At 40.4% G+C, this 11,729-nt stretch overlaps 1 protein-coding gene across 1 annotated transcript; it reads left to right on the plus strand.

The window, feature by feature from the left end:
- The first annotated feature begins 4,045 nt into the window (after positions 1 to 4,045).
- LOC131026014 (uncharacterized) lies at positions 4,046 to 6,524 on the plus strand. Its single transcript, XM_057955794.1, has 6 exons — positions 4,046 to 4,255; positions 4,567 to 4,734; positions 4,869 to 4,955; positions 5,847 to 5,981; positions 6,088 to 6,198; positions 6,402 to 6,524. Exons 1-6 carry the CDS (start codon positions 4,046 to 4,048, stop codon positions 6,522 to 6,524), a joined length of 834 nt encoding a protein of 277 aa, XP_057811777.1.
- The last annotated feature ends 5,205 nt before the right edge of the window (positions 6,525 to 11,729 follow it).

The raw sequence follows: 11,729 nt of genomic DNA on the forward strand, positions 1-11,729 counted from the left end.
TTAATCTTCATCTTCTGTCTTCGTGTCTTCATGTTCCTAAGCTTGTTCCACTCTCACTTGTTTTCCGTTGAGTTGAGGTCTTTACTGGAACGTCGTCCTTACAACTTCTGGTGATCCTTTTCTGTCTCATCTTCAGTCAAGAAAGAAGGGACATGAGCAACCTTAGGGAAGGTTTCTCTCTGACTTCTGACTTTCCCCCTTTTTGGCAACATCAAAAAGAGAGCTGATGATGGAAGCTATGATCAGACGGTACCCAACTCCTAGTCTCAGAAGCTCTTGAGAAGATTCGAGAATAGGGTGAGTCCAATGATACAGAAGGAAGAAGACGCCAGTGGAGAGGTAGAGAGATGAGAGAGGAGGAGAATTGAAGGAAAGACGAGAGAAGAAGGCTGCCTTGGAAGAGAGAGAAGGCTGCCTTGAAGGGAGAAGGAAGAGCTGGTGATGGAGAAAGAATGAGAGAAGTGAAGAAAGGCGTGAGAGGGAAGAATCGAACTGGTGGTAGCTGAGAAGATTAACACCGTCGATTCGCCAGCACTGGGTCTTTGAAGAATAGACCTGGTGCGGCTGAAGATGCCGGCCAACAACGAGAGAAGTCTCGTTGTTTGTTGCAAGCCAGGGAGGAGTGCAATATCTGCGATAAGGAAGATCTCCTCCAGAAGCTATGAGGCTTCTTGGCTACTTTATCAGAGATGTCACATCTCCTGTCCTTCAAGAGAGTCGTTTCCACCAAACAAGGAACCTCGAAGATTGAAGCCTCAGCCCAAATTCGAAATGCTCTCCAACGGAAGAAATCTTGAGGACGTTCTACGTCAACGGATCTATTCAAGACCTCTCCAACAAATAGTGCTCGAGGATCAACTTCAATCTTCACCGATTCAACAACATAAGCTGAAGCTCTGCCAAAATCGCTACTCAACCTAAAGCTTAACTTCCCCAAAGCTTGAATCGAAGAAGAGAATTCCAAAGCTAAAATCAGTCACTGCTGATTACATACATTCTCTTAGACCTTAGGCAAACCTCTGTTTACCCAGAAGCCAAGGTCAAAACTTGCTCCAAAGAACTTGTTCTTTGCAGTATAGTTGGCAACCGTTCAAACCTCCTTTCAGAAAGAAAGAGTAGAGTGTTTGAGTGATTCGGAGTTCAGAAAGGTACTCTTACTCTGAGAAGTCTTAGCGCAGGTTATGCTAAGCAAGAGAAATCCGATACGAGTGAAGTGTGGGTACTGAAGAAGTGGTTTCTTTAGTGGTACGGTTGTGTGCACCCGGCAAGCACACGATTTGGTTTGCAGTGCACCTGTTAAGCACTTGCAGAGTGGATTGTTGGTCAAATTAACCGACCGTGGATGTAGGAAAGGGTTTTTCCGAACCACGTAAAATTATCTGTGTTATTTACAGCTTTCAGTTTTACATTCTTACTTGTGTTGTTTCAATTGATAAACTGAATACAGAATAACTGCAAAGAGAAACATAAGACTACCAACGTGCTCAACCGAGGCTATTACGAAACTAAGTTTATTTCCGCTGCGTATGATATCAGTCTGACTGATCTATCTTCTGATAGTCAGGAAGAGTGTTATCATCTCTGTTTTAGCAAACTCGACTGAAGCCCTTACGTGCATCAGTTAAGTTTCCAGTAACTTAACTGATAACTCCTTACTGAAGATTTTTCAGTATCAGTCGTCAACCATGTTTGATCAAAACTCCTTTCAGTTAAACAGGTGTCATAGTTTGCATGTAAAGTTTCGCTTTGATCTCTATCTTGAGATCCATCCGTTTGAGGAAACAAAAATAGCCATAGGTGTATTCCCCCCATACACCTATTCGAGACCCTCCGGACCTAACAATTGGTATCAGAGCAGGTTGTTCATAAGAACACTCTGTTTTTGATTAGGTTCCAATTGAATTAGATCTTTTTTTCTCGAAGGTCTTGAAAAAGTTTATCTTCCATTTTTGTGCTTGCTAAGCGCTCTATCTGTTGTTATCTGTTCTCTCTTTTTGATGGAGACTAACTATAGCAGATTATCTTCTCTACCTATGTTTAGTATTGAAAAATATGACATATGGAAGTTTCGGCTTGAAAGCTTCCTCACCGCACAACATTGCCGAATGTGGGAAGTCATCACCAACGGACTAATCACCATCATCGAAACCGTCAAAAGGGTTCTTGTTGATCCACATCAGGATCCTTACGATGAGGTCCAGCCCAAGAAAAAGGCAGACTCCTCCACAGAAGAAAGGAAGCAAGATGAGCTAGACAACCTCGCCAAAAGCATCATCTCCGGCACCGTTCCTAACAAGCATGTCATGAAGATCATCAAGTGCAGAACTGCAAAGGAGATGTGGGACATTCTTGAAAGAATGTGCATAGGTTCCGAGGAAATCAAGGAGAATAATCTTTCCATTGCTTGCTAGAAGTTTAACTCCTTCCTCATGCTCAGGAATGAATCTGTCGAAGAGATGGAACTCTAATTCAATCAAATCCTGAATGAAGTTCAATCCATCTCTAAAGACAAGTACACTCAACGAGAAATCAACTTGAAAATTTTTCAAGCACTGCCACGAGGAGAATGGCAGATCTACTCGGTTGCTCATCAGCATAAGCCTGGATTCAGTCAGCTCTCGACAAACAAGCTTTTCTCTGATCTCATGGCAAATGAGTTCGAAATCTTGGAATCAAGAAGACTGGAGGATCAGATGAAGATGGTCCATCAACCTCAAGAGGAGTAGCACTGAAAGCTTCAGCGAGAGAAGGCAAGAAGCAAATCAAGGAACCAGCGGAACTCAACCTTGAGGACTTCTTCAGTCAATATGCTTTGTTGACTGAAAGATTCAACAAGATGAAGTCCAAATTCCGCAAGTACAGAAGGTTCCACAAACTACACAACAAAGAAAAGGAACACTACTACAAAAGTTTACATACATAACAGTGCATAGATAACGGTTTTTTTAAAAAACCGTTATGTATGAGCGCACTTTTAGGAATAGATAACGGTTTTGAAAAAATCCGTTATCTATGTACTGTTGTCTATATCCATAGATAACGGTTTTTGAAAAACCGTTATGTTTTTGCGTTATCTATTAGTTGCATACATAACGGTATTACAAAACCGTTAAGCCACCGTTATCTATGACCATCTTTTATAACGGTTTATTCATAACGTTAAAGAACCGTTATGTATAAGAGTCATTTACAACGGTTTTGGAACCGTTATGTTTGAGCGTATCTAAAAACTGTTGTGTATAATTTTTTTTATTAATTTTTTTAAAATTATATTATATTATATTATATTAAAAAATAACATATAAATTCTTTATCCTAAAATCTGAATTTATTTCTAGATATAGACTTTGAAAAATAAAAAAAATCATAACATTTTTTTGTTTTATCATTAAGTAACACTTATATAAAATCTAAATTAGAAATCTAAATACCAAAAATTGAATATTAAAACTGAAAAAAAGAAAAAAAAAATAGATTTTATTTAGGAAATTTAGAAACTAGAAGCCCTAGTTTTCTTCGTCTCTCACATCTAATCTCCCTGCCTCCTCCTGCGTCCTCCCTGTCTCTCTCGACTCTCTCTCTCCCCTCTCGACTCCGCCGCCGCCGCCGCTGCCCCGCGCCGGCCCGTCGCCGCCCACCCTTGTCGCTGCGTCGCGCCGCCCACCCTCGTCTCCCTCTTAATCTCCTCTCTCTCTGACTCAAATGCACGCACACCACACCGCGCCTGAAATCCTAGATCTATAATCTACAGCCACCTCCCTGCCGATTCCCGTCGACCGCACGGCGGGAAGGCCGCCGCCTCCGAGCGCAGCCCAAAGCCCCCTCTTCTCTCCATACTCCGGCGACAACAGCGGCTCCTTGCCCTAGCTTCAATCCGCCGCTGAACTCCCTCTTCCGGCCGCACCACCTGTCCGACCACCACAGCACCAGCCCAGCCGCCTTCGTCGCAGCGCAACACCACCGCGACCCACTCCAGAACCGCTGCCCCCCACCATCTCCCGGCATCTACACAAGGCGGCTTCGTGCGCCACCCATCGTTCCTATCATGAACGCCGAGGAAGAGCCACCAGTCGGCGCGATTTACACCATACCAGCAGCGCCAAACACCTCCTGCCACCGTCTCCCGCCGCCCAGTCACCTTCGCCCTTTTCCTGTCACCACCGTCAGTTTCCAGATACTGCCGCGCGGCCCCAGCTCCAATCTCAACCCCGCTGTCTGCCGGAGCGAGCCCTGCCCTCCTCCACCGTTCAGGGAAGTTTATTTCTTCATTTTTGTGTTGTTCCAATCAGGACTTGATTTTTTGCTAAATTTGGGCTCAAATCTAGAAAGAGGCTTCCCCAAATTGATCTATAAAAGGATTTGAACATATTGACGCTATTAAGTCCAGATTTTTAGATATATTACACTATTAAAGACTAAGAGATGAACTAATTCGATGCTATATGGGATAAATGAAATAAATTTTATGATTACAAACTCATTGATATCACTGCACTTTATCTTTTTCATTGTTTTTCTTGTTGGTTTCATTATTGGCGATATGAGATAACTTGAATGTGGGATTAGGACAATAAGATCACTGATACTTCGGCTGCTGAGGCACGAAGAGGGAAGGATATCCAAGGAATTCCATGGGAGAGGCTAAGCATATCTAGGGAGAAGTATAGACAGACTAGACTAGAACAGTACAAGAATTATGAGAATGTGCTCCACTCCGGAGAGGAATCAGAAAAGGTAACGTTCAGTCTTTAATGATAGCTGAATAGAGTTAGTTAGTTAGCTTGCTTTTGTGATTCTAGAAGTTATAAACTATTGTATTATTGATTCTAAAGCATGTATAAAGTTTGGTTCTGTTCTGAATTTCTTAGGAATGCAAAGTAACTAGGAAAGGTGGAGCGTATTATGAATTCTGGCAGAACACCAGATCAGTAAAATCAACCATTCTTCATTTTCAGGTAATTATGGGTTGTATTCTTCTTTGATGTCTGTTGTTCATTTTAACGGCTGTAAGTTGAAACTTTGCCAAGGTTTATAAGTATTAGAGTTGGTGTGGTCAATGGTTGCTTTGAAACCTGTTGTTCCTTGTAGGAATGCATTCCAAGATCATGCTGCACTTAGTTTGTCCAGTTCTGCCTAATTGATTGCATACATCTTGAATTTAGAGTAAAGAGAAGAATGAATTTGCATTGGCAGGCATCTTGAATGATTCAAATTGTGATTTACTTTTTTAGTCTAATTTATATGTTTAGTTTTCTATTACTTTAGACCTATTTTAATTTTGGAGTCTTAGGTAGATTAAGTATGTCATTATGTGGCTGACGCATAACCTGAGATTAAAAGTTTCTGGTGTAATGCCAGGAGTTATCTGGCCTTTTGTCGTCCTCCATTTTTCTTATTTGCTATGTGCTGGGTACCAGCCTCTTTTGCTCACTTGATTCTGTTTGTGTGCTCTCTCTATTTGGATGAGACTAACTGAGGGATTGCAATGTTCTCATCTGCTAGGATGAAGTTTGTTGTAAAGTCTAGAATGATGTAATGATATTTTGCTTCCATGGAGAGTTTCTCATGTTAGATGTGTTTGGATGTGCATCCATGATTTTGTTACAGCACATTGACAAAGTCTAAATGTGAAATGTACTAAATGGATTCTCTCCGTGCTGTGATATCTTCACTTTTCTTGTAGATCCAGTTTCACAATGAGATTAATTGAGATGCATAAGAACATGCTGAATATTTTCTCAATGTATATTGAGCATCATTGTTTTTCTTTGGAGATATATTGAGCATCATTGTTGGTTATATTGAATACATGGTTTCTGAGTTTCCCTCTGTAACTGTGATCGCAGTTGAGGAACCTTGTTTGGTCAACATCAAAGCATGATGTTTACCTCATGTCGCATTACTCAATTATTCACTGGTCTTCATTAAGTTCCAAAAAGACTGAAGTTCTTAATGTCTCTGGGCATGTGGCTCCGGCAGAGGTGCATCTCTTCCTAAATGATCATATGCTGAGTAATTTAAGTTTTGGGCTCTATGCTTCCTTTGTACTTATATAATTTCGCTGACTGATATTATCTCCTTTTATAGAAACACCCTGGAAGTCTGCTAGAAGGATTTACTCAAACTCAAGTTAGTACTCTGGCTGTCCGTGACAATTTGTTGATTGCTGGGGGATTCCAGAGCGAGCTTATTTGCAAGGTAATTCTCTCTCGGTGAAAGATTTTTTATTTTGCCTTTTTTCAGATTCAATTTCATAGTATACAATTTACTACTAATAGTTGTATTCTTGGCTGCTATGTATAACCTTGATTATTGGTCTTTCTCAAACCTTACTTCCGGTCAGGGATATTTTGAGGCACTTCTCAATTTGTGTTAATTAATAATCTTCCACTGTATGCCAGGAGCTGAATATTGAGTGGCTTTCAGATCATATAAATGCTCAGATGCTAGATATGAATCCATCATCATCATCATCTCTTTCTTGCATTGTCTTTCTCATTCTGAATGCTCTGAACGCACATTAACATGTCTTTTATGCTTTCATGCCCAACAAGAGTTGTATCTTGTATATTTCAATGAGAGGAGCTCTGTTTTGAATTAATTGCTGTATCTTGTATAGCTTGTTAGGCTGTTTGTCTGTGCAAATAGGAGAAGCCACTTATTACATGACTTTTTAAAAAGCATATTCACTCACATGTGTCACCAACATGCAACAGGTTACTCATTTATAAGCTTCATTCCCTTCTTCATTCCCTCGGACTATATTCAACTATACGGTATATATGTAACGTTGTGAGAGAGAGCAGAGTTGAAATATCTCTTTCATATTTCTTTTATTTAAGAAGCTCGGGTTGGCTATGTTTTGCAGGTGAACTCGCTATGAGGACTACTACAAACGAGAAGGCTGAAGCAGAGAACGTCGTTTCAAATGTCTAGCAAGTTGCGCGCATTTGTAATATTTTTTAATTAAACATCTAGCTAAATAGAATATATGTGAAGTTTTCATTATATTTGGATGATAATGTATGAATATTTTGGATGATATATAATATTGTTATTGTTGATTTTATCATTTTGTCGTTTTATAAAAATTGCAAAATTTAAAAATATACTACAATTATATAAAGTGCAAAAAAACTGTTATAAAAGGTGCAAAAACCGTTATAAGAAGTAAAAAAAACTGTTAACTATGATGGAAAAAAACAAAAAAAAAATACAAAATAACGGACAAATTCTCATATATAACGGTAATAAACCGTTATGTATAAGCATTATAGATAACGGTTTCATACCGTTATGTATAGGAAAAAAACTGTTAACTATGATAGGAAAAAAAACAAAAAAATACAAAACATAACGAAAAAATCCTCATACATAACGGTATAAACCGTTATGTATAATCATTATAGATAACGGTTTCATACCGTTATGTATAGAAAAAAAACTGTTAACTATGATAGGAAAAAAAAAATACAAAACATAACGGAAAAATCCTCATACATAACGGTATAAACCGTTATGTATAATCATTATAGATAACGGTTTCATACCGTTATGTATGAGCGTCTCGTACCGTTATCTAATCTCACATACATAACGGTTTTTAAACCGTTGTCTATGATACGTATCATAGATAACACCACTATACACAACGGTTTTTTTGCTCATAGATAACGGATAAAATCCGTTATCTATGAGCGTTTTTCTAGTAGTGGAAAGAGAAAGCAACTCCAGACATTTCACTGATCGAAGCGGATAAAGAAAGTCAGCCGCTTACGACATCAAAGACATTGAATGTTTTGGATGCAGAAAGAAATGACACTTTCGAAATGAATGCCCTGAACTGACTCAATCTGAGCACAAAGAGCTGAAAGCCAAGAAGGATCGCAGCTTTACAAAGAAGAAAGCGATGGTTGCTGACGATGCTGATTCTTCCGAAGACATATCAGAATCATCCGACTTCGACTCTGCCAGCTCAGACGATGAGAGCCAAGCCCTGATGGCCAATGGATCTGAAAGCGTGGTTGACAACAGCTACGACAATGGAATGAATGGCTCAGAGGTAATCTCTCATTCAAAAACTCCTTATACTGATAACTTTCTGATGTTTTCAGGAGACAACTCAGAATCTGGAGAAAGCTCATCCGATGAAACTGACGAGTTCAATCAGCTCATGACTGATCACTGTCAGTTGAGGAAAATGTTCGAAGATCTCCTCAAGCAGAATCAGAAAATGGAAAAGGAGATCAATGATGAACGAGTTAGGAATCAGACAATCATCTACTTTCCGGATGAAACTTGTCTTGATCAGCTAATCATGGAGAACAGTTGACTGGAAGAAAAGCTCAGAATCTCCAACTCAGAATGTGATAGAGCATCTCATGAAATCAAGAGGCTCAATCACAAACTGGAAGAAACAGTCAAAGACTGCATGATGAAGTCTCCCATGATGAGCAACTTTCCATCGAAGGGCCTTGTTGAAAGCATTGGAGGAAAGGTTGCAGCTGATAAAGGAAAGAATGTCATGATCAATTCAAAGGATGATACTTCTGAAATCACCACATCAGAAGAATCAAGAGATCATGATATGGATGAAGTTCGCAAACGCAAACTGATGGCAAGAACAAATGTTCCACCTCTAAAGAGCTATAGACGAGCAAAGGAGGCCTCCAACCAGATCACTCTACTGAGAAGACTGGAAAGCAGATTTCAGTCAAAGATCGGGGAAGGAACATCTGGAATCAAGAAGAATCTTCCTCATCAGTCCAAAGGGAAGAACAGTCACATTAGTCAGAAACTGAAATCAGTTCAGTTTTAGAAAGAACAACATCCATGGAGACAAAGCAATGATGAGTCCAGACGAGCCAAGCGACATCCACGACGACAAGCGACTGGACATCATATGACTCATGTCCCACGAAATCAGCCAAGTTTCCATCAGTCTGGAATGACTCGAGTATCTCAAGGTAGATACTTCGCCGAGCAAAGAAGACCTCAACCACTCATCAGACAGAACTCCTACAAGAGTGAGGCCTTCAAAAGGAAAGCTCAACAGAAGAATGCTCACGTGCCAACTGAAGCTCCAACTACTTCAGTCAGACGATCAGCAAAGCGCAAGAGATCAGCCAGACCAATTCTGAAGCAGATTTGGGTTCCAAAGGGAACTCGAGCTAACATTGAAGGACCCAAATCTTGATTGGGTACATAAAGTAACTCTTCCTTGCAGGTCAAAATCAGGAAACACAAAAAGAAGGAAGAAGTTAAAGCTTCAATCAGAACATGGTATCTGGATAGCGGCTGTTCAAAGCACATGACGGGCTACAAAGAATATCTATCTCAGTATGTTGAGAAAGCTGGATCCAAAGTTGCATTCGGAGACATCTCAATCGGAGAAACAAAAGGCTATGGTGTGCTCAACATGGGTAACGCCAGTATCAGTAATGTTAGCTTTATTTCTGGTCTTAAACATAATATGTTGTCTGTGAGTCAATTTTGTGACAGCGGTTTCACAGTGAAGATCAAAAAGGATGAATTCACTGTTAGAATCAATCAAAAGAAGGTGGTTCTGAAAGGATTCAGACAAGGAAGTCTCTACGTCATCTCATGGGAAGACAGCCCACTAGAAACGTGTCTTATCAGCAAAAGCAGCTCGAAGCTCAACTGGCTGTGGCACAGGAGACTCATCCATCTCAATTTCAAGACGATCAACAAGCTTGCTAAACATCAACTGGTAGAAGGTCTTCCTTCTATTGTGTTCCAGAAAAAGCAAGAATGTGAAGCATGTCAAAGAGGAAAGCAGACGCGAATGTCATTCAAGTCAAAGTCAGGACACTCCTCTCGAAGAATTATTCAACTACTTTACATGGATCTGTTTGGCCCAATCTCTCCAAGAAGCTACAACGGTAGGAAGTACACCTTAGTTGTTGTGGATGATTATTCACGATATACCTGGGTCATATTTCTCTTCACCAAGAAGGAGACACTGGAACAACTGTCAAAGCTGCTGAGAAGACTGAGCGTGGAAAAGGAAGTCAACATCATCAACATCAGATCTGATCGTGGGACTGAGTTCCTCAATACTATCATTCGTGAGTATTGTGATGAACACGGAATCAGTCATCAAACTTCTGCAGTAAGAACTCCTCAACAGAACGAAGTTGCTGTAAGAAGAAACGGGTCTTTGAAGGAAGCAGCAAGGACGATGCTAGCCGAATCGAAACTCCCTTTGAAGTTTTGGGCTGAAGTAGTCAACAACGCATGCTACACGCAAAATCGCTCCTTCCTCACTCAAAGACATGGAAAGACTCCATACGAACTATGGAAGAACAGGAAGCCTTCAATTGCTTATTTTCATGCTTTCGGTTCTAGGTGTTTCATCCACAACAATGAAAAGAAGAGGTTAAACACATTCGATAGCAAGGCTGATCCAGGAATATTTCTTGGATACTCTGGAACATATCGATCCAGTAAAGCCTATCGAGTGTTTAATTCTCAAACTCTTTGTGTTGAAGAAACACCACATGTTTTCTTTGATGAGTCTACAGATGATTTCAGGAAACAGAAAACTGAAAGATGTGTTGAGAACACTGAAGTTTCCAAAGCTGAAATCCACAACACCGAGCCTTCTACTATCTTGGTGTGGGGACCAGGAAAAGATGAAGATACTGAGAAGCTTCAGTATCAAAAGATCAGCCAAAGGTCTGAAGTTCAGACTGGAGCCAATGCAGATGGCATCAGTCAAGGGGGAACTCCAGTTGAAGATCGAGTTGAACATGCCGAAGCTGCTCCAGCTTAACTCTCCCCTGCTACAGAAAGTGCTCAACACTTCAGAACCATTCCGAATGAAGAAGCCCCACCATCACCAGAAGAGATCAAGAAATATCAAAGATGGTTTGAACTCCATTCAAAGGAGAACATCATTGGAGAACCATCAGACGGTGTCAAGACTCGAAGATCAATGTGCAACCTCGTCTTTGATATCAACCAAAACTGCATCAACGAGGATAAGAATTTCAGCTGTTTCTTATCTTCTACAGAGCCCAAGGATGTTGAAGAAGCTCTGAAGTCCACTCAATGGGTCATCACAATGCAAGAATAACTGAATGAATTCAACCGGAATTCAGTTTGGGAACTTGTGGATCGACCAGACGATGCAAAAGTGATTGGTTTGAAATAGATTTTCAAAAACAAGAAAGACGAAGAAGGAAATGTTGTGAGAAACAAGGCAAGGCTTGTAGCAAAAGGTTACAGTCAAGAAGAAGGAATCGACTACGACGAAACATTTGCTCCAATTGCCAGATTGGAAGCAGTCAGACTCTTCTTAGCCTTCGCAGCTCACAAAGGTTTTAAGGTACACCAAATGGATATGAAGTGTGCATTTCTCAATGGAGTGCTCACCGATGAAGTCTACGTAGAACAACCTCCAGGCTTTGAGGTTGCTGGACCAGAAAAGGTGTACAAGCTGAAGAAAGCGCTCTATGGCTTGAAGCAAGCTCCAAGAGCATGGTATGATACTCTCTCGGAGTATCTTGTTGAACAAGGTTTCAAGAAAGGATCTGTGGACAGAACGTTATTCACTCTCAAAGAAGGAGAAGATCTCTTGCTTGTTCAGATTTATGTCGATGACATAATTTTCGGATTCAAATCCGAACGCATGTGCAAAAAGTTTGCTGACATCACGACCAACAAGTTCCAGATGTCCATGATGGGAGAAATAAATTTCTTTCTCG

Source organism: Salvia miltiorrhiza, chromosome 5, assembly GCF_028751815.1.
Source record: "Salvia miltiorrhiza cultivar Shanhuang (shh) chromosome 5, IMPLAD_Smil_shh, whole genome shotgun sequence".
Classification (NCBI taxonomy): Eukaryota; Viridiplantae; Streptophyta; class Magnoliopsida; order Lamiales; family Lamiaceae; genus Salvia; species Salvia miltiorrhiza.

Excerpts from the sequence above, each read along its gene's own strand:
- LOC131026014 (XM_057955794.1), top strand. The coding sequence starts at position 4,046 with ATGAACGCCGAGGAAGAGCCACCAGTCGGCGCGATTTACACCATACCA. Across the intron at positions 4,256-4,566 it reads CTCCTCCACCGTTCAGGGAA|GACAATAAGATCACTGATAC; the intron begins GTTTATTTCTTC and ends ATGTGGGATTAG. Across the intron at positions 5,982-6,087 it reads GGCATGTGGCTCCGGCAGAG|AAACACCCTGGAAGTCTGCT; the intron begins GTGCATCTCTTC and ends CTCCTTTTATAG.